The 23,543-nt window shown below is 43.4% G+C and overlaps 1 protein-coding gene across 4 annotated transcripts in view; it reads left to right on the top strand.

The window, feature by feature from the left end:
• Window positions 1-23,543, top strand: part of COL14A1 (collagen type XIV alpha 1 chain) — a 248,413-nt gene that overhangs the window by 135,676 nt on the left and 89,194 nt on the right. For all 4 annotated transcript variants that reach the window (XM_075352910.1, XM_075352908.1, XM_075352907.1 and 1 more), the window contains 3 exons: window positions 6,836-6,958; window positions 12,680-12,829; window positions 14,971-15,087. In XM_075352910.1, coding sequence (XP_075209025.1) covers window positions 6,836-6,958; window positions 12,680-12,829; window positions 14,971-15,087 — 390 coding nt within the window. The remainder of the gene's footprint in view (window positions 1-6,835; window positions 6,959-12,679; window positions 12,830-14,970; window positions 15,088-23,543) is intronic.

Here is a 23,543-nt window from a genome sequence, read left to right as displayed (position 1 = left end):
GCATCGGTCAACAATACAGCGCACTTTGTACAAGGAGAAGCTGTATGGGAGAGTGATGCGAAAGAAGCCGTTTCTGCAAGCACGCCACAAACAGAGTCTCCTGAGGTATGCAAAAGCACATTTGCACAAGCCAGTTACATTTTGGAAGAAGGTCCTGTGGACTGATGAAACAAAGATTGAGTTGTTTGGTCATACAAAAAGGCGTTATGCATGGAGGCAAAAATACACGGCATTCCAAGAAAAGCACTTGCTACCCACAGTAACATTTGGTGGAGGTTCCATCATGCTTTGGGGCTGTGTGGCCAATGCCGGCACCGGGAATCTTGTTAAAGTTGAGTGTCGCATGGATTCAACTCAGTATCAGCAGATTCTTGACAATAATGTGCAAGAATCAGTGATGAAGTTGAAGTTACGCAGGGGATGGATATTTCAGCAAGACAATGATCCAAAACACCGCTCCAAATCTACTCAGGCATTCATGCAGAGGAACAATTACAATGTTCTGTAATGGCCAACCCAGTCCCCAGACCTGAATATCATTGAAAATCTGTGGGATGATTTAAAGCGGCTGTCCATGCTCGGCGACCATCAAACTTAACTGAACTGGAATTGTTTTGTAAACAGGAATGGTCAAATATACCTTCATCCAGGATCCAGGAACTCATTAAAAGCTACAGGAAGCGACTAGAGGCTGTTATTTTTGCAAAAGGAGGATCTACAAAATATTAAAGGGAACCTGTCAGCAGAAATTTCCCCTAAAACCTAACAGATTCCCCCTCTGCAGCTCCTGGGCTGCATTCTAGAAAGGTCCCTGTTATTATTGTGCCCCCTTTCTGACAAAAAAAAAGAGTTTATAAAGAGGTACCTTTTTGGCTTCGGATTCTATAAATGTGACACGGGGGCGGGCAGCCTGATGGCCGTTATTCTGCCCCCTGGTCCTGTATGCCGCCCCCATCGCTGATTTCCATACTTTTGGACGCCACCCACTGCTCCAGCCATCCCCGCGCATGCCCAGTGCCAGTCTCACGGGACTGAGCAGTGTGACCGCTGGTGACGTGTGCGCAGACAAGTGATTATGGGCGGGACTGTGACTGTTATCAGCAAGTACCCGCCCATAATCTCGTGAGCGCGCAAACCTCTCCAGCGTCACACTGTGCTCAGTGTAGATGCTAGACTGTATGGGCTGCTTCCAGGGATGACGTCCCTTTGTCACGTGATAGTATTTTGAACACGCCCCTATCACGTGACAAAGGGACGTCATCCCTGGAAGCAGCCCATACAGTCTAGCATCTACACTGAGCACAGTGTGACGCTGGAGAGGTTTGCGCGCTCACGAGATTATGGGCGGGTACTTGCTGATAACAGTCACAGTCCCGCCCATAATCACTTGCCTGCGCACACGTCACCAGCAGTCACAGTGCTCAGTCCCGTGAGGTTGGCACTGGGCATGCGCGGGGATGGCTGGAGCAGTGGGCGGCGTCCAAAAGTATGGAAATCAGCGATGGGGGCGGCATACAGGACCAGGGGGCAGAATAACGGCCATCAGGCTGCCCGCCCCCGTGTCACATTTATAGAATCCGAAGCCAAAAAGGTACCTCTTTATAAACTCTTTTTTTGGTCAGAAAGGGGGCACAATAATAACAGGGACCTTTCTAGAATGCAGCCCAGGAGCTGCAGAGGGGGAATCTGTTAGGTTTTAGGGGAAATTTCTGCTGACAGGTTCCCTTTAATGTCACTTTTATGTTGAGGTGCCCATACTTTTGCACCGGTCAAATTTTGTTTAAATGCGGATTGCACATTTTCTGTTAGTACAATAAACCTCATTTCAATCCAGAAATATTACTCAGTCCATCAGTTATTAGATATATGACACTGAAATAGCTGCTGCAAAAACCCAAATTGTTATAAAGAAAAAAGGTTAACATTAATAGGGGGTGCCCAAATTTTTTCATATGACTGTAGTTACAGAGTATATTAAAAGACCAATGAGGAGGTTACAGCTGTCTGGTGTCCTGAACTGGAGATGACCGCTCCCTTAGGCCCCCTTTCACACATCCGTGAAAATCACGCACGTGTTTCACGGACGTGTCAAAGGTGCGTTTTCCCCTCCGTGTGCCGTGTTTATGGCACTACGCGTGTTCTCCGTGTGTTATACGTAATAACACACGAAGAATGGAAATCCCCGCCTTACCTGCTTCTTTCGGAGCTGTCTGTGGTGCTGACTGACAGTGTCCGGCACAGGTCACGCCCCGTTGACGCTGCTTCCGGCCCCCAGTGAAGAAGATGCGTTGTTCAAATTCACTGTGGGATGGATGCAGGTGACAGCCGCGGCAGAGACTGCAGGGCTGGTGGAGGTGAGTTTGTGTTTTTTTTTATTTTTAACATGACACGTGTGTTTCTCCGGCGCATGTCACGTGCACCCGCATCCACACTACAGCCGTGTGGTACGTGTGTGGGCCGCGTGACACCTGTGCTGCCGGAGAAACACGGACATGCACCCGTGTGGAGCACATGGGCTCATGTGTGCTCCACACGGAGGCACGGGCCAATGGCTGCACACCTGCGTGCACATAAACCCATTGATTTTAATGGGTTTACGTGTGCCCGTGCCTCCGGTACATGCGGGCACGGACCTAGCTTGTACCGGAGACATGTGCGTGTGAAGGTGGCCTTAGGCTGTGTGCACACAGTGTGTTTTTTATGCAGATTATGGCACAAATCTGCCTGTCTCTCCTTATCCCAGCAAAGTCAATGAGAATTCTGAAGTTTGGTGCGCACATTGCTTATTTTTTACTTGCAGATTTGGTGCAGATTTGCAGCATGTCAATTGTTGGTGCATTTTTTTCCTGTTTTTTTAGCATTTCCATCCATTGACTTTTAAAGGGAACCTGTCACCAGATTCGGTGACTATAAGCTGCGGCCACCACCCCTGAGCTCTTATATACAGAATTCTAAAATACTGTATATGGCCCCCTTCACACTTCCGTGTCTCCGGTACGTGTTTGGTCCGTTTCCTCACGGGCACACGTAGACCCATTAAAATCAATGGGTCTGCGCTCACGTGCGTGTTTTGCCATGGACCGTGTGTCCGTGTGGAACATATGTGTGCCCATGTGCTCCACACATAGACATATCGGTTTTTCTCCGGCATCATGGGTGTCACACGGACCGCACGAATGTATTCTGTGTGACACACACCGGAGAAAACACACGTGTCTGTGAAATAAAAGAATTTCTATACTCACCTTCTCCAGCCCTCCTGCCTCTGCCGCTGCTGTCACTTGCTTCCGACCCCTGATCATTATGCTCATCACATATTCACTCCACTGCGGTCCGGAAGCAGCAGAAGCGGGAAGTCGGCAGGACCAGAGACCGAAGATCAGCACCACGGACAGTGTCGCCAGGGACAGGTGAGCAGAAAGATCCCATTCTCCGTGTGTTATCACGGATACCACACGGAGAACACACGTGTGCCATAAACACGGCACACAGAGGGTAATACGCATCTTTGACACGTCCGTGAAAAACGTGCGTGATTTTCACGTACGTGTGAAAGAGGCCTATAAGAGCACAGGCTGGTTTGTATAACGTAAAAAACACTTTTAATATACTCACCTAGGGGGCCAGTCCCATGGGTGACGCTGTTCTCCGGTCCGGCGCATCCGCTCTCCGTCCGGCACCTCCTCTCTACTGCGATCTCCGTCCTCCTTCTACCCGGCCCAGTATGGATGACATGTCTACATCTTCCACACAGGCCGACACTGTGGTCCTGCGCAGGTGCACTTTGATCTGTGCTGCTGAGGTTGCGCACGTGTGAGGAAAGGGTAAAGACCGCCCGTGCATGCGCACTACAATACTTTGATCTGTCCTGAGCAGGGCTGATCAAAGTGCGCCTGCGCAGAACCTCAATGTCGGCTAGTGTGCATGATGTAGGATGTGTCATACACACGGGCCTCAGAAGAAGGAGGACCATGATCGCCGCAGAGAGGAGGCGCTGGACCAGAGAGAGGAAGCGCCAGACTGGAGAGCAGCGACACCCATCGGATTGGACCAGCTCTTAGGTGAGTATAATAAAAGTGTTTTTTACGTTATACAGCACAGCCTGAGCTCTTATATACAGTATTCCAGAAGGCTGTATATAAGAGCTCAGTGGTGGTGGATGCAGATTATAGTCGCCAAATGTGGTGACAAGTGCGTTTTTCTGCCAGAAGAGGCAGATTTCATGTAGAAAATCTCTGCACCAAATCTGCAACGTGCGCACAAAGCCTTATTCTGAATAGTCATCACACTGGTCGGTACCACGGGAGGATAGCCAGATAGCCAGTAGAGGTAAACAGCTATCTAAACAATTGCTGGGCATCTCATAAATCTCCTGAGGAGTAAGGCTACATCCCTACGATCAGTATTTGTTGAGTTTTTGACGCTACAGAATTTCTGCACCTTAATTTACTCGCTTTTTTTTAACCATGCGCTATTATCTTGACGCTTTTCTCTCTATTTGGCGTGTCATGCTTTAAATAAAACGGCTTTGTTTTTAAATCTTGGTGGTATTAACATTCGTAGATGCGGATTAATTGTGTTTTTGATGCATTTATGCTGCGGAAATGCACTAACACACATATGCGTTTTTTCACCTGTGAATTTTTTGGATTTATTGCAAGTGTATGGGGGAAATTCCGCACAGAAAACTCAAAGTACCCACAGGAGAAATTGACAAGTAGCAGATGAGAAAAACTCACCATGCGTGAGTGTATGCACCGCATAACGGTGGAGGCAGAGGGAAAAGCGCGGGCACGAGATTATGGGCGGGTACTTGGATGACGCTGCTGATGACAATCTCGCGCCTGCGCAATCACCTCACCAGCGTTCAGGCTTTGCACAGTGCTCAGTCCCGCGAGAGTGCCACTGGGCATGCGTGAGATCTCGGGAGGACAGAGTTACATGAGGGGGCTTCCTTATGTATGTAAATGAGCAATGGGGGACGGCGTACAGCGACAGGGGTGCGAATAACGGACAAAATACAGCCCGCCCCTGTGACCATAAAAACACATTTGCATACAAAAAGGTAAGAATTTATAAAGTGTTTATTTAGGTCTCAAAGGGGGCAGAATAGCAATATGAACCTTTCTAGAATGCAGCCCAGGAGCTGCAGAGGGGGAATCTTTTAGTTTAATTGCGAAAATTCTGCTGACAGGTTCCCTTTAAAGAGGATGTCCTCCACCTTGGTGAAGCATTTGTGTTCCTGTTGTCAAGTGAGAAGTTGCCTTCTGATATGTGCACACAACGTCTTTTTCATAGATTTCAGAGATTTTGCTCTGGAATACTTCTTCAGCTCTGATCTCACAGCAGCTAGTGTGGGGGGAGGGGCAGTAAAGCAGAGCTGTCGGCATTGTGAGAGGAGAGCTGATAGAAGTGTTTGTAATGAGACAAAGCTCAGCTCGGCTCTACTGCTCCTCCTGCTACCCTGGGTGCTATAAGTTTAGTAATCACACTCATCTCTACTCTTCTTCAGGCATTATGTAATCACATACAACTCTCCACTGAGAGCAGACTGTCTGTCATTACATGTCTCACACTGGGAAGCCTGCTCTAAGCTATGATGGGGGCGTCTTCTTCTTTCCCCTGCATTCAACTGCCTGCTTATGATTGGTTAACAGTATAAAAGGAGGAAGAAGTACATGCCCACAGGCATAATCTCAGGAAGATCTATGTCCAGTCCATAGATCCTAACAGCTCATTTACATATTTAGGAAAATGTGTATTTCTCTGGAGTAAAACATCATATCACAGATACCAAGGTATAATTTTATTATAGTTAGAAAATCCGATCGGGGACCACAGTCGGAGACAAGACTAGTCCAGTTCCGCACCCAGTTGGCTCTTTCCAGGTGATTGTCAGGTTTCTCCCTCACATGTACATAGGGAAACGCAATGGTATATTATTCTCTGAAATGCACTGATGTTTCAGAGAAATTATACTTAGACGATCTGATTGGGGACCATAGTCGGAGACAAGACTAGTCCGGTTCCGCCCCCACCCGCCTATTTCAAGATGATTGACAGGTCTCTCCCTAACGTACATAGGGAAAGACAATTAGCAGGATTTATATAATTGGGATGTGAGTGGAGTATTACTGAGGATTAGTATAAAACAAGTTAAGCAGCGTTTACATGCAGCGACATCTCCAGCGATGTTGTTGCCGATCGCACCCGCCCCCGTCTGTTGTGCGTCCCGGGCGATATCGCTGCCCGTGGCGCACAACATCGCTTACACCCGTCACACATACATACCTTGCCTAGCGACATCGCTGTCGCCGGCGAACCGCCTCCTTTCTAAGGGGGCAGTTCGTTCAACGTCACAAAGCGGCCACCCAATAGAAGAGGAGGGGCGGAGATGACCGGCCGTAACATCCCGCCCACCTCCTTCCGTCCTCATTGCCGGTGGCCGCAGGAACGCTGTTGTTCCTCGTTCCTGCGGTGTCACACACAGCGATGTGTGCTACCGCAGGAATGACGAACGACATCGTATCTACAGCAGCAACGATAATCGGGAAAGGAACGACGTGTCAACGATCAACGATTTGGTAAGTAATTTTGATCGTTAACGGTCGTTCCTGCGCTTCACGCGCAATGGCGTCGCTAACGAGGCCGGATGTGCGTCACAAATTCCGTGACCCCAATGACATCTCGTTAGCGATGTCGTTGCGTGTAAAGCCCACTTTAGACAATATTCATACAAAATAGAATAGGACACAAAGAGATAATTGACTATAGGGTAGCAAAAGAAATACCATTTCCCCAGTGTAATCCAACGATGTATACTTTGTCTCCGCAGTGCGGTTATTTGGTCCCCGCAACCTGCGTGTCTCCGATGAATGGTACACCAAGCTGAGGTTAACATGGGACCCTCCACAGTCCTCCACAATGGGTTACAGAATTACATACAGGCCTTCGAGCGGTAAGCTTTTTCTTTTTTTCCTTCTTAGTGGAGAGTCCACTGATTTTATTCTCTTAGATCGTCCCATTACTCGATCCCTCTGCAATGTTTTCCCGGACTGTGCGGACACATTTTTCTCATCAGTTATATAACAGGAAGGTATAAGAACACGAAAAAGGAAGAATTTACCTCCAAAGTGGGTTTAATATTGACATAATGGAGCAATTTCATTGGGAATGGAGAACTGTTAGGTGCAAAGTGTTGCTGTCGCAGAATTCGGTAACAGAGCCTTTATCCTGAAGCCAAGTCTTAAACCTTATATTTTACGTCCAAGTTATTCTACCAGGAAATTTACTTTGTAGGAAAAAAAATCACTGTAAAACTGTGAAAGTGTCTGGACGGCTCGGCGATGAGGCCGCGTTCTCCTAAGACACGCTCAAATATGCGGCTCGCCACAAGTATTTTAATGCTTCCAGATGGCACAGAGGGTAAATGTTCATGGCGTAGTACAGTCATAGAGAGACGCTCGGCTCCGAATTTCAGCTACATTATTAATATTCCATTTTCATCATTGTCATGTCTTTTTTATGATCTTTGATTCTTTGATTGATATTTTAGAGGATTTTTTTTATTATTGATCAACAACTATGTTCTCAATCAACCCAAAAGATTCATAAATATCAAAGCTTAATATTTTTGGCAGTTCGACGGTTTTTTTAGATTTGGCTATCTTAGGGTACTTTCACACTTGCGTTGTTTTTTTTTTGGCGCAATCCGCTGTCTTGGGAAACAGCGGAATCCGTTAACAGATTCCGTTGTTTCCCATAGACTTGCATTGATGACGGATTGTACCAAAAGTACCTGCGTTGCTTCCGTTGGCCGATGCTCCGTTGCTTCCGCCGAGCGGAAGCAACGCAGAATGTAACGTTAAATGCTGGCGTCAAAATGACGCCAACCAACGGATTCCGTTGGTTCCGTTAAAATTTATAATGGTTCCCTATGATAGCGGATTCCGTTGCTAAGTGCTTAACAACGGAATCCGCTGCTGGATTCCGCTAATCTCTACTGAGCATGCCCAGAATGAAAAAAAATGAAAAAAGAAATAAAACAGAGCCGACGGATTCCGTTAGACGGACGCCTAACGGACACCAAACGGATGCAACGGTCCATTATTTCACAGGAATCAGCTAACGGATTCCTGTGAAATAACGGACCCGTTGCATCCGTTGACACCACAAAAATAACGGATGCATCAAAACGACGCAGCAACGGACCCAGCGGATTCAACCCAACGCTAGTGTGAAACTAGCCTTAGGAGGATATCTGTTTGTGCAGGTAACTATTACTGTGCAGAATTATTAGGCAACTTTATAAAAACCATCTATATTCCCATCTCACTTGTTTATTTTCACCAGGTAAACCAATATAACCGCACAAAATTTAGAAATAAACATTTCTGACATGCAAAAACAAAACCCAAAAATATTAATGACCAATATAGCCCCCTTTCTTGATGATGACACTCAGCAGCCGACCATCCATAGATTCTGTCAGTTGCTTGATCTGTTTACGATCAACATTGCGTGCAGCAGCCACGACAGCCTCCAGACACTGCTCTAAGAGGTGGACTGTTTTCCCTCCCTGTAAATCTCACATTTTATGAGGGACCACAGGTTCTCTATGGGGTTCAGATCAGGTGAACAAGGGGCCATGTCATTATTTTTTCATCTTTTAGACCTTTACTGGCCAGCCACGCTGTGGAGTAGTTGGATGCATGTGATGGAGCATTGTCCTGCATGAAAATCGTGTTTTTCTTGAACAATACCGACTTCTTCCTGTACCACTGCTTAAAGAAGTTGTCTTCCAGAAACTGGCAGTAGGTCTGGGAGTTGAGCTTCACTCCATCCTCAGCCCGAAAAGGTCCCACAAGTTGATCTTTGATGATACCAGCCCATACCAGTACCCCACCTCCACCTTGCTGACGTCTGAGTCGGAGTGGAGCTCTCTGCCCTTTACTGATCCAGCCTCTGGCCCATCCATCTGGCCCATCAAGAGTCACTCTCATTTCATCAGTCCATAAAACCTTTGAAAAAGCAGTCTTAAGATATTTCTTGGCCCAGTCTTGATGTTTTATCTTCTGTTTCTTGTTCAGAGGTGGTGGTTTTTCAGCCTTCCTTACCTTGGCCATGTCCCTGAGTATGGCACACCTTGTGCTTTTTGATACTCCAGTAACGTTGCAGCTCTGAAATATGGCCAAACTGGTGGCAAATGGCATCTTGGCAGCTTCACGCTTGATTTTCCCCAATTCATGGGCAATTATTTTGCACCTTTTTTGCCCAACACGCTTCTTGTGACCCTGTTGGCTATTTGCCATGAAACGCTTCATTGTTCGGGGATCACGCTTCTAAATTTGGCAATTTCAAGACTGCCGCATCCCTCTGTAAGACATCTCACAATTTTGGACTTTTCAGAGCCAAATCTCTCTTCTGACCCATTTTGCCAAAGGAAAGGAAGTTGCCTAATAATTAAGCACCCCTTATATAGGGTGTTGATGTCATTACACCGCACCCCTCCTCATTACAGAGATGCACATCACCTGATTTACTTAATTGGTAGTTGTCTCTCAGCCTATACAGCTTGGAGTAGGACGACATGTATAAAAAGTATCATGGGATCAAAATACTAATTTGGCTAATAATTTTGCACACGGTGTATTAATCAGTGATCGTTCATCAAAATGGCTCATTACGAAATCCGTATTCTCCTTTTAGCCATAAAGTTAAGCAGCTGCCAACTGATATTGTGTACGCTCATCATTCTGGTCATACGGGCACCACGTGTGTTCCTATGTGATTAGGCGCCAATCAATCACTGTCATATAGTCACAGTCCCACTCCAACAGAAAAGAGATGAGAGGAAACTCTGATGTTTGCCATTTAAGGCCTCCTGTCCCAATCTCAGCAGTCTCAAAGACATGTAATAGGCTGAGGAGTTATAAGGAGACCTTCCTCCAGTCCAGTCAGGTAGCAAACTGAACTTTTGAAGTCCACTAATGGCTCTGTTTAAGGACTCCAGTTGATATGGCACACTTAATAATTGGTCTGAAATGCAATACCAAAATAAGAAAACTGACCTCACTTTTTAACAGATAAGTGTGAACAAGTGCACACTAAATATGAAGTAAACTAACAAATAAATAGTTGCATTCTGAGATGTTAAGGTATGCAGACATGGCCTATAGAAACTTGGGCATGCAGTATTGCTAAGGAAATAAATGTAAAAATTGAGACACTTAGCACATAAAAAAGGCCAGTTTTATGCAAGCCCAGCAGTCAGCATCAAGGCATATCTTGTATGTCTCTATCTGGGTTGAATAGCCTACAATATTATTTAGGGGCAAGAACCTGCTACTAGATAATTAAAAATCAACTTAATGAAATACATTTTAAAATTGAGACACTTACCACATAAAAAAGGCCAGTTTTATGTGTGCCCAGCAGCCAACGTCCAGGCGTATCTTGTATGCCTCTATCTGGGTTGAATAGCCTACAATATTATGTGGGGGCAAGAACCTGCTACTAGATAATTAAAAATCACCTTAAGGAAATACATTTTAAAATTGAGACACTTAGCACATAAAAAGGCCAGTTTTATGCAAGCTCAGAAACCAGCATCAAGGCGTATCTTGGATGCTTCTATCTGAGTTGAATAGCCTACAATATTATGGTGGGGACAGGAACCTGCTGCTAGAAAAATCACCTTAAGGAAATACATTTTAAAATTGAGACACTTAGCACATAAAAGGCCAGTTTTATGCAAGCCCAACAGTCAGCGTCAAGGCGTATCTCATATTTAGATTGCTACCTTCTAATGCCTGTATCTGGGCTGAATAACCTACAATTTTATAGACATACAGGTACCTGCTACTAGAAGATTAAAAATTGCCTTAAGCTGATGGAAAGAAGTGCTCAGTCAGAAGGCATGACCCCATAATCCAAAATAAGAAAACTGACAGCACTTCCTAACAGACAAGTGTGAACAGGTGCATATTGAACATGAAATGAACTAAGAAATAAATAGCTGCACTCTGAGACACTAAGGTATGCAGACATTGAATATAGGAACATGGACATGCATTACTGCTAAGGAAATAAATTTCAAAATTGAGACACTTAGCACATAAAAAGGCCAGTTTTATGCAAGCCCTCCTTCACATCGTCTTAAGCGATCTTTAATTTCCTAGTAGCAGGTTCCTGCCCACACATAAAATTGTAGGCTATTCAGCTCAGGTAGATGCATCACTAGGTAGAGACCAGTATAAGAGATACGCCTTGATGCTGGCTGCTGGGCTCGCATAAATCTGGCCTTTTTTATACTCTGTGTCTCAATTTTTACATGTATTTCCTTAACAGTAACGCATTTCCAAGTTCCTATATTCACTGTCTCAGAGTGCAGGTGTTTATTTGTTAGCTTATTTCATGTTCAGTTTTGCACCTGTTCACACTTGTCTGTTAGGAAGTGTTGTCAGTTTCCCTATTTTAGATTATAGGGTCATGCTTTCTGACTGAGCACTCCTTCCAATCAGCTCAATGCGATTTTTAATTTCCTAGGAGCAGATTTCTGCCCTCCTATAAAATTGTAGACTATTCAGCCCAGATAGAGGCATTGGTCAATAGGGACCTGGTAACGAGATATGCCTTGACTCTGGCTGCTGGGCTCACATAATACTGGTCTTTTTCATACTCTAAGTGACTCAATTTTAAAATGTATTTCCTTAGCAGCAATGCATGTCCACATTCCTATATTCAATGTCTCAGAGTGCAGCTGTTTATTTGTTAGCTTATTTGATGTTCAGTTTGCACCTGTTCACACTTGTCTGTTAGGAAGTGTTGTCAGTTTCCCTATTTTAGATTATAGGGTCATGCTTTCTGACTGAGCACTCCTTCCCATCAACTTAAGGCGATTTTTAATTTCCTACAAGCAGATTGCTGCCCTCCCATAAAATTGTAGACTATTCAGCCCAGATAGAGGCATTAGTAGGTAGGGACCTGGTAACGAGATACGCCTTGACGCTGGTGCTGGGCTTATTCACACTCTAAGTGTCTCAATTTTTAAATGTATTTCCTTAGCAGTAATGCATGTCCACGTTCCTATATTCAATGTCTGTATAGCGTAGTGTCTCAGAGTGCATGCAGCTGTATATTTATTAGTTTGAAATGCAATACCACATACAACCTGTTTACAGGAGTGGCGCTGTTTTTCATAGAAAGCTCCTAACGATGAAATTGCGTCCTCTGATCAGCAGCATCAAATACATTTTAGATCTGTTTTTTTTCATCCACGGGTGGATCACGTTACAATTTCATATCATAAATAAATTTGGTTACTTTAGAACAAATGTATTAAAATGTCTCAAACTTTTCTTTAGAAAAACGTAATATTTTCTCTATATAAGATCCCCGAGCACCTTATTACTATGGATGTGTGCTTTGGATAAGATCTTTTAGGGAAAAAAAATGTGATTTTCACACCAATATATAAATATTTGCAAACCTGAAATTTCCAAGTGTTACATTTGCCTGTGCTGGGATCACACGGGCCGCATGAATGGTGTATATTGTTCTTGGAATGAACGTGTCGGGGGTTTGGACGGTTTCTAAGGTTGGGAGCCTGTTATAAGTTATCCAAGGGTTTAGTATATGTTGGCCCGGTAATGATTTGGGATTCTGGACTTTATTTCAGGAATTGGCTCGACTCTGGAGACCTTCGTTGGAGATGACGTGCACACCATTCTCATTGTCAACCTTCTCAGCGGGACTGAATACAACTTAAAGGTCCAAGCATCATATGCCTCCGGATTCAGCGAGGCTTTAAATGGGGTGGGCAAAACATGTAAGAAAATATTTATTTTACTGCCTACATACAGTTAAAATATAACGCGCCGACAAAGTCTCTATGCAGGAATCTCTATCCTTATGTCTGGTTTGGATTATCCCTTTTTGTTAGAATACTTCCCTAACTTCCCTAAACCGCTTCTGGGACCTCCTGCGATCATCGGAAAATTGGGGAGAAACCAAGCAGCAGATAATTAATTTACTTACAGTGCGACCTCTGCGGAAATGAAGCATTACACAGAAACCATTGAACTGTCCTTGTAATTTATAGACATGAAGGGCCCTCCTCTCGGATTAGAGACTTTGGCATTACTGGGAGAGACACACAGAGCTCACATCCAACCTATATTACTGGGAGAGACACACAGAGCTCACATCCAACCTATATTACTGGGAGAGACACACAGACCTTACATCCAGCCTACATTACTGGGAGAGACACACAGAGCTCACATCCAACCTATATTACTGGGAGAGACACACAGAGCTCACATCCAACCTATATTACTGGGGGAGACACACAGAGCTCACATCCAACCTATATTACTGGGAGAGACACACAGAGCTCACATCCAACCTATATTACTGGGAGAGACACACAGAGCTCACATGCAAAGTATATTACTGGGAGAGACACACAGAGCTCACATCCAGCCTATATTACTGGGAGAGACATACAGAGCTCACATCCAGCCTATATTACTGGGAGAGACACACAGAGCTCACATCCAACCTATATTACTGGGAGAGACACACAGAGCTCACATCCAAACTATATTACTGGGAGAGACACACAGAGCTCACATCCAACCTATATTACTGGGAGAGACATACATAGCTCACATCCAACCTATATTACTGGGAGAGACACACAGACCTCACATCCAGCCTATATTACTGGGAGAGACACACAGATCTCACATCCAGCCTATATTACTGGGAGAGTCACACAGAGCTCACATCCAGCCTATATTACTGGGAGAGACACACAGAGCTCACATCCAGCCTATACTACTGGGAGTCACACAGAGCTCACATCCAGCCTATATTACTGGGAGAGTCACACAGAGCTCACATCCAACCTATATTACTGGGAGAAACACACAGAGCTCACATCCAGCCTATATTACTGGGAGAGACACACAGAGCTCACATCCAGCCTATATTACTGGGAGAGTCACACAGAGCCCACATCCAGCCTATATTACTGTGAGAAACACACAGAGCTCACATCCAGCCTATATTACTGGGAGAGACACACAGAGATCACATCCAGCCTATATTACTGGGAGAGACACACAGAGCTCACATCCAGCCTATATTACTGGGAGAGACACACAGAGTTCACATCTAGCCTATATTACTGGACAGTCACACAGAGCTGACATCCAGCCTATATTACTGGGAGAGACACACAGAGCTCACATCCAGCCTATATTACTGGGAGAGACACACAGAGCTCACATCCAACCTATATTACTGGGAGAGACACACAGAGCTCACATCCAGCCTATATTACTGGGAGAGAGACACAGAGCTCACATCCAACCTATATTACTGGGAGAGACACACAGAGCTCACATCCAACCTATACTACTGGGAGAGACACACAGAGCTCACATCCAGCCTATATTACTGGAGAGACACACAGAACTCACATCCAGCCTATATTACTGGGAGAGACACACAGAGCTCACATCCAGCCTATATTACTGGAGAGACACACAGAACTCACATCCAGCCTATATTACTGGGAGATATACACAGAGCTCACATCCAGCCTATATTACTGGAAGATATACACAGAGCTCACATCCAGCCTATATTACTGGGAGACACACACAGAGCTCACATCCAGCCTATATTACTGGGAGATATACACAGAGCTCACATCCAGCCTATATTACTGGGAGACACACACAGAGATCACATCCAGCCTATATTACTAGGAGAGACACACAGAGCTCACAGCCAGCCTATATTACTGGCCTCATGAGACAATTCTCAGAAGTCATATCCATATATAATGGTGATTTTTTTTTAGTTTTCTTTACATTTTGCTTTTATCTACTTTTTTTTAAAGTCAGTCTATTTTTTATCTCAATTTTAATCTGTCTAATATCTGTGATTACTTTACAGTGTACCTGGGAGTGACCAATCTGTACGCCTATCAAATAAAGATGAGCAGTATTTGCTCCCAGTGGCAACAGCAGAGACACGCGACGTCCTACAGAATCATCATCGAGTCACTGAGAGGTATGTAAGCTACAAGAGGGAGCCTGCTAGGAAATATTACATGGGGGAACTAAATCCTTTATACCCCATGAGACACAATCAGGGAATCAAATATGTACAGGCACCCCATCAACCCTCCAAACCATGCCCAATGGAATACTAGGGGATATGTAGTTGTTATTCTAGAAAAAATCCAGTGTGTACAATCATCAGATTAAACAATATGGAGACTTTTTCGAGGCATTTATGCATTTTTTACTTGTATCCATATATTTGGGCAAAAAAAAATATTTTCTCAATTGGGTTTCATTTGGCTTTTATGGGCTTTTTGATTCCCACTACTTTGCTGCCTATGCAAAGCGCTGAGAATCAGTTAACTTATGACTACATCAAAGTTTAGCTCAACTTTCATAAATCAGCACTGAAAAGTCCAGAAAATGACAGAAGAATCCCCACTAGCATGTAAATAATCGCTCCGATATTCATTCGGAAAAGTGGGACAAGTGTCATGCGTATTTTATCGCACATGTCATGTGAGTTCCATGCAAGTGTGCGATTTTAATTTTTTTTCACACCTAGCATCTGTAAGACATGCATATACTAATGCATTTTTAACATCAGACGTATGTCCTTTCTTGCTAGCTGTCAGAAATAATAAATCAATCAAATCTAAAAGATAGATAAAAAATGAAATAATGTCATAGCCCCTCTACTTATTATGCACTTGCACCCATTAGTGACTTTCATGTGGCACTAAAGGGTGTATTTACATTAGTTTAACCTAATAAATAAATCATTTAAAAAAACAGCATGGGGTTCCCCCTATTTTTGATAACCAGCCAAGATAAAGCAGACAGCTGGGGGCTGATATTATCAGGCTGGGAAGGTCCATGGTTATTGGGCCCTTCCCTGTCTAAAAATAGCAGCCCACAATTGCCACAGAAGTGCAGCATCCATTAGATGTGTTTATTCTGACGCTTCACCCAGATCTTCCTGATTGCCCTGGTGCGGTGACAGTCAGAGGAGTGGTTTTTGGGGTTGATGTCGGCTGTGTAGTGTCAGCTGGAATCAAAACCTGATATTAGTAGCGGAGGAATGTCTGTCAGACACCCCCCGTAAGTGAAAAGAAAAGAAAAAAACACAAGCACAAAAATAGTTTATTTAAAAAACACTCCTGGACACTTTCTTTTCTTAGTTCACCAATTTATTAAAAAGAAAACCTTGCAGATCCGACTTAGTCCAGGGAATCCGACGTAGTCCAGAGAGGAAAACCTGAAAGACATAAAAGGAGAGAAATGAAAACAAGAGATTGCTCAATAATTTATTAGAAACCAAAGTTCCCAGGAGTAGTAGTCTAGGAGGAGTAGTCTAGCGGTTCCCACGACTTTGCTTTATTAGGGAGATCAAAGGCTATGGGGGCTATGGGTTCTCAGAACGAGACTCTATAGGCTTTCAGCAGCAGCCGCTCCTGGCTCACTCTGCGCTCCGCAAGACCCAGTGGCTCTGATGAGTGGTGACGTCAGGAACGTCCTCACTCATCACTGTGATATTTGATATCTGATAAGATTAGCCCCCAGCTGTCTGCTGTAAGTTGACTGGTTATCAAAAATAGAGAGGACTTCCATGTCGTGTTTTTTATTTATTTACTTATTAGGGTAAACCAGGATAAATACCCTTCAGTGCCACATGAAAGGCACTAAAAGGTGCAAGTGCATAATATATAGGGTCTTTGTGACATTGTAGCTGCAGTCTATTTATCTATTTTTTAAAAAAAAAATATATATATATATATACATATATACTAGCTGTCGTACCCGGCATTGCCCAGGATAGTAACTGTCTGTGTCTCTCTTCCAGTCTCTGTCTGTGTGTCGCTGTCTGTCTGTCTCTCTGTGTCTGTCTGTCTCTTTGCCCGTCTGTCTCTTTGCCCGTCTGTCTCTTTGCCCGTCTGTCTCTTTGCCCGTCTGTCTCTTTGCCCGTCTGTCTATTTCCTCGTCTGTCTCTTTCCTCGTCTGTCTCTTTCCCCGTCTGTCTCTTTCCAGGTCTGTCTCTTTCCAGGTCTGTCTCTTTCCAGGTCTGTCTCTTTCCAGGTCTGTCTCTTTCCAGGTCTGTCTCCTACCCCATCTGTCTCTTTCCCCGTCTGTCTTTGTCTGTCTCTATCTCTCTGTCTTCCCTGTCTGTCGTTCTCTATCTGTCTGTCTCTTTCTGTCTCGCTCTATTCGTCTCCCCACCGACATCATATTACCTCACACATAAGCTTCTTATACTATGAATGTCCTTTGTTCCTATAGCAACCAATCACATCTGCTCTTAATAACCTGAAGATCTAGGCTCCATTCACTTTAATGGAGGCAGGCTTTTTGGAGTGTAACTGTAAAGTGCGGGGTTAAATTTTACTGTCAAAACATAGTCTATGACAATCCCTGGGTCACATGAAGCGTCTGTTCAAAATGTCATGATTGTAAATGCAACGGTGCGGATTCCTTTAACGGACACACACACATACACACACATACACTCAGCTATATATATTAGATGTGTGTGTGTTATTATGTTTTTAAAAAATAAAAATATATATAATTTAAATGTTTTATTTTGTTTTAATTCTTAATGAAAATATTAATTAAAATATTACCAGACAAAAATGCGTGGACTCAAGTAAAAAGGAAAAATGTCTCTGAAGGTCTCCATATCCTTGAGTGAGCAACAACAAGCATAGACAATGATAAAGACGGATGCAGGCGGCATCAGAGTATTTCATAAAATTCTACCTAAGTCTTTACAAATTACATATTTTTGCATCTTCGGGGGAGTAATGCACAATCTGTCCAAGATATTCAGATTCACCCGATCTGTTCTGTTTCCAGTATCCACCAGCATTGGCTACTGCTCTGTAAACTCAATACTACAATATTATGTTAGATTCCTCTGTCAGCCACACATCTGAAAACGGGGAGAAAAAGACCAGGTTCAGCTGCTCATATCCAAGACATGCAGTGTACTTAAAGGAAACTGACAGAGGAGATGGATGAGCTGTGAGGAGGTAGTAGATGGGCTTTCTATTGGATGGATCACTTGTTTTTCGATTATACTGGTCATATTAGTATTTTTCTTATATTTTAGAATATACCTGAACACCATCTTTTGGATTAATGGAGCCCTGTCCGGTATCTTCTATTGTCACGCTGTGATAACGCTGTGTCACATAGTGCACAACTCACACAATCATATAGCGTGCAAAAAACACCGCCCAATTATTAACTTTCCGTAGCTTTGGGCATTAATGGTAAGATTGGGGAAATAATCTCTAGGTGCCCGGGGCCCCAGGTCTAGATTTGGCCCGCACACATTTAGTACGCTATATAAGGGCTTAATTTTTGCAGGGTGACCTGTATTTTTTTAATAACGCCATTCATGTTACCATTTGGTGGACAGGAAAGTGGCAAAAAAATTGATGGCGAAATTGCCAAAAATCTGTGTCACGAGTGTGTCGTGTACGCAGGTTACATGCAGGTTACACTTAATTTGGAGTGGATTTACATTCATTCAATGCTAAAAGGGTTAAGGACTCTTTCCTTTCTGTCTGAGATTACTCATAGCCTTAATCACAGCTGCAGCATCTTGCCATCACAGCCTTCCGCTATATTTAACCACTCCTGGCTTTACTCCATGCTGGTGATCAATGTTCTGTACTGACAACTTTGTGGGAGCCTAAAGGCTCCGTCACACGCAATGACGTATCTAACGATATATCGCCGGGGTCAAAGATTCTGTGACGCACTTCTGGCATTGTTCGCAACGTCGTTGCGTGTGACACCTATGAGCGAGTGTTAACAATGGAAAATACTCACCAAATCGATCATCGTTGACACGTCGTTCATTTTCAAAAAATCATTGATTGTTGAGGATGCAGGTTGTTCGTCGTTCCTGAGGCAGCACACATCGCTACATGTGACACCTCGGAAACGACGAACTACAGCTTACCTGCAGTCGCCGGCAATGAGGAAGGAAGGAGGTGGGCGGGATGTTACGGCCGCTCATCTCCGCCCCTCCGCTTAGTGACGCCGCTGTGACGCTGCACGAACCGCTCACTTAGAAAGGAGGTGGTTCGCCGGCTACAGCGGCTTCGCTAGGCAGGTAAGTCCGTGTGACGGCTCCTAACGATATTGTGCGCCACGGGCAGCGATTTGCCCGTGACGACAAACGACGGGGGCGGGTACACTCGCTAGCGATATCGCTAGCAATTTCGCTGCGTGTGACGGGGCCTTAACTCTGGAGAAGCTGAGGCGTTGTTTTAGTTGCAGCTGTGAAGTATCCTGCTTGAGAAACCTTGAAGTGGTATTTGTTGTGTTTTTCCACACTCATTTGTCATACATTCCACGTGCTCTCTCATTGCAGTCGCAAGACTGACAAACTAGGGCTTATTTTTGAAGTAGGGCTTATATTTAAAACCTACTCCAAAAATCCCCAAAAATCAAGCTAGGGCATATTTTTGGGGGAAGGCTTATTTCTGGAAAAACAGCAAATTCTATGATATAGACAGCTCAGCTGAAGTCCTGTAATGTATTGAGGTTTCACCAGCCCTGCCTACTTATTTCAATGTAACACCCCTTTAAGCCGCCTCCGTGGACAGGGCATCCGGTAGTTCACCCCTCATGAATGTTCTTATAAGAACCTTGCACGTGGAGGGAACCAAACGTCCTACCAATACTGTCTTAGCAATTAGTTCTCTTATAAACTCAACAATGGAACTACAGTTCCCAGCAGCAGTCACTCACTCCTTGATGTAGCAGGTCTGGGGTCATATAGGGGTCCAGGTGTCTGGGATATAGGGAATGGATGGCAGTATCCTCCTCTAATGTAAGCCAGGGGGAGGTGGGCCACTCCTGGAGACCTAGCTGGACTTCAGATGTGGTTCAGCTCCAGGATTATCTTCTCCCCTCGTCACACACTGAGCTGCGGGGCTGTCAGCACTCACTCTGTGCCTCTGTTCTTTGCTCCCCAATGTCAGGGGAGACAAAGACGTCCTCATGCCCAGTTAGCTCTTGTCTTCGTCTCCAACTTGCTCAGCCAATAAATCTCTTCCTCTGTTACTCCTCCTCTTCCAGGATGTAGAGGAACATGGGAGTTGTAGCATAAGGCAGTGAAGCAAAATAAGCAGTAATGTCTGCTGCTGTAAATGTCTGCTTATTCCCAGCTGCAGCAGTCTTTGTACACATTGATCATTGCAGAGATTACATAGAAATGGGTATTATTTTATCATTTTATTGTTATTTTGTTTTTTTAAAACCTGTCCTGAGCGAGAACCACTTGAATGGAGCTGAACTGCAATACAAACCAAAGCCAGCATTGTTTCTACCGACAAATTTTTATACTTTCAAAAAGCTTCTATGAACAAATATAAGGCAAAAACTGTTCATAAGTCAAGACCACCGAAGAAATAAATTCATAAATGGTATATACTTTATTGAAAAAATTCATTTGCTAAAAACTCTTCACACTACCGGAGGAAGTCAATGCTAGACGAAACGCGCGTCGGGCTGAGGACGGACGAGTTTCATGGACCCTGTTTTTTTGGTATTTATTACATCCTCCTTCACGCCATATTCAAGCTTAGATGCAGTATTCCCATTAGTTCTATCAAGCACTAGTGCACTTTTTTACTTATATTGATTTTTGCTATTAGGATACAATTATTGAAATATGCATTGGTATTTATTTTTCTGTTGAAATATGTAATTTTTTCCATTTTTATTGACTATTTTTTGGATGGAATTTTAACATTTGCCTTCAGTGGTCTCTCTGTTATTACCTCGTTTTTTTTTCTTCTTTAGAGTAACCCTGTATATATAAATATTTATTGTTCCCAATAATTACCATGATTGTTTCTACAAAGGATTTTTTAACAAATTATTTTTTTTCAGTAAAGTACATATACCTTTTATCAATTTATTTCTTTGGTAGTCTTGACTTTTATGAACAGTTTTTGCCTTATATCTGTTCATAGGAGCTTTTTGAAATTACAATTACAGACGGGGGAAGATGTCAGCACTTTCAGAGCAAATACTTCAAGCTCATACAGAATGTAAACTTGGGCGTGATTCACATTCACGTTATGTAATCAATCTGCGCTGGCTTCATCAATGCACATTCCTTTGTTATCTGGAATAAATAAATATATTGCATCTTTTTCGCCTTCCCAGTTGTGGAATATGTGATGCAGATTACTGTAATAACTTGGAAAGAGAATGGACAACAAGGCAGTTTGCATCTTGTATTCTGGGGTCAATATTATAGCACGTATACTCTGGCATATAGGACGAAGGATTATAGTGCGTATACTCTTATACATAGGAGAAGTACCGTAGTATAGTAGTTATATGATTCTACATAGGGGCAGTATTATAGTAGCTATATTCTTGTATATAGGGGGCGGTATTATAGTAGTTATATTCTTGTACATAGGGGCAGTATTATAGTAGTTTATATTCTTGTACATAGGGGCAGTATTATAGTACTTATATTCTTGTATATAGGGGCAGTATTATAGTAGATATATTCTTGAACATAGGAGCAGTATTATAGTAGTTATATTCTTGTACATAGGAGCAGTATTATAGTAGCTATATTCTTGTACATAGGAGCAGTATTATAGTAGTTATATTCCCGTACATACAGTTAGGTCCAGAAATATTTGGACAGTGACACAATTTTCGCGAGTTGGGCTCTGCATGCCACCACATTGGATTTGAAATGAAACCTTTACAACAGAATTCAAGTGCAGATTGTAACGTTTAATTTGAAGGTTTGAACAAAAATATCTGATAGAAATTGTAGGAATTGTACACATTTCTTTACAAACACTCCACATTTTAGGAGGTCAAAAGTAATTGGACAAATAAACCAAACCCAAACAAAATATTTTTATTTTCAATATTTTGTTGCGAATCCTTTGGAGGCAATCACTGCCTTAAGTCTGGAACCCATGGACATCACCAAACGCTGGGTTTCCTCCTTCTTAATGCTTTGCCAGGCCTTTACAGCCGCAGCCTTCAGGTCTTGCTTGTTTGTGGGTCTTTCCGTCTTAAGTCTGGATTTGAGCAAGTGAAATGCATGCTCAATTGGGTTGAGATCTGGTGATTGACTTGGCCATTGCAGAATGTTCCACTTTTATGCACTCATGAACTCCTGGGTAGCTTTGGCTGTATGCTTGGGGTCATTGTCCATCTGTACTATGAAGCGCCGTCCGATCAACTTTGCGGCATTTGGCTGAATCTGGGCTGAAAGTATATCCCGGTACACTTCAGAATTCATCCGGCTACTCTTGTCTGCTGTTATGTCATCAATAAACACAAGTGACCCAGTGCCATTGAAAGCCATGCATGCCCATGCCATCACGTTGCCTCCACCATGTTTTACAGAGGATGTGGTGTGCCTTGGATCATGTGCCGTTCCCTTTCTTCTCCAAACTTTTTTCTTCCCATCATTCTGGTACAGGTTGATCTTTGTCTCATCTGTCCATAGAATACTTTTCCAGAACTGAGCTGGCTTCATGAGGTGTTTTTCAGCAAATTTAACTCTGGCCTGTCTATTTTTGGAATTGATGAATGGTTTGCATCTAGATGTGAACCCTTTGTATTTACTTTCATGGAGTCTTCTCTTTACTGTTGACTTAGAGACAGATACACCTACTTCACTGAGAGTGTTCTGGACTTCAGTTGATGTTGTGAACGGGTTCTTCTTCACCAAAGAAAGTATGCGGCGATCATCCACCACTGTTGTCATCCGTGGACGCCCAGGCCTTTTTGAGTTCCCAAGCTCACCAGTCAATTCCTTTTTTCTCAGAATGTACCCGACTGTTGATTTTGCTACTCCAAGCATGTCTGCTATCTCTCTGATGGATTTTTTCTTTTTTTTCAGCCTCAGGATGTTCTGCTTCACCTCAATTGAGAGTTCCTTAGACCGCATGTTGTCTGGTCACAGCAACAGCTTCCAAATGCAAAACCACACACCTGTAATCAACCCCAGACCTTTTAACTACTTCATTGATTACAGGTTAACGAGGGAGACGCCTTCAGAGTTAATTGCAGCCCTTAGAGTCCCTTGTCCAATTACTTTTGGTCCCTTGAAAAAGAGGAGGCTATGCATTACAGAGCTATGATTCCTAAACCCTTTCTCCGATTTGGATGTGAAAACTCTCATATTGCAGCTGGGAGTGTGCACTTTCAGCCCATATTATATATATAATTGTATTTCTGAACATGTTTTTGTAAACAGCTAAAATAACAAAACTTGTGTCACTGTCCAAATATTTCTGGACCTAACTGTAGGGAGCAGTATTATAGTAGATATATTCTTGTATATAGGGGCAGTATTATAGTAGTTATATTCTTGTACATAGGGGCAGTATTATAGTAGTTATATTCTTGTACATAGAGGCAGTATTATAGTAGTTATGTTTAATCTCTTTTTTATTG

The sequence above is a fragment of the Anomaloglossus baeobatrachus genome, chromosome 6 (genome assembly GCF_048569485.1).
Source record: "Anomaloglossus baeobatrachus isolate aAnoBae1 chromosome 6, aAnoBae1.hap1, whole genome shotgun sequence".
Classification (NCBI taxonomy): Eukaryota; Metazoa; Chordata; class Amphibia; order Anura; family Aromobatidae; genus Anomaloglossus; species Anomaloglossus baeobatrachus.
This window is presented reverse-complemented; position numbering and strand designations above follow the sequence as displayed.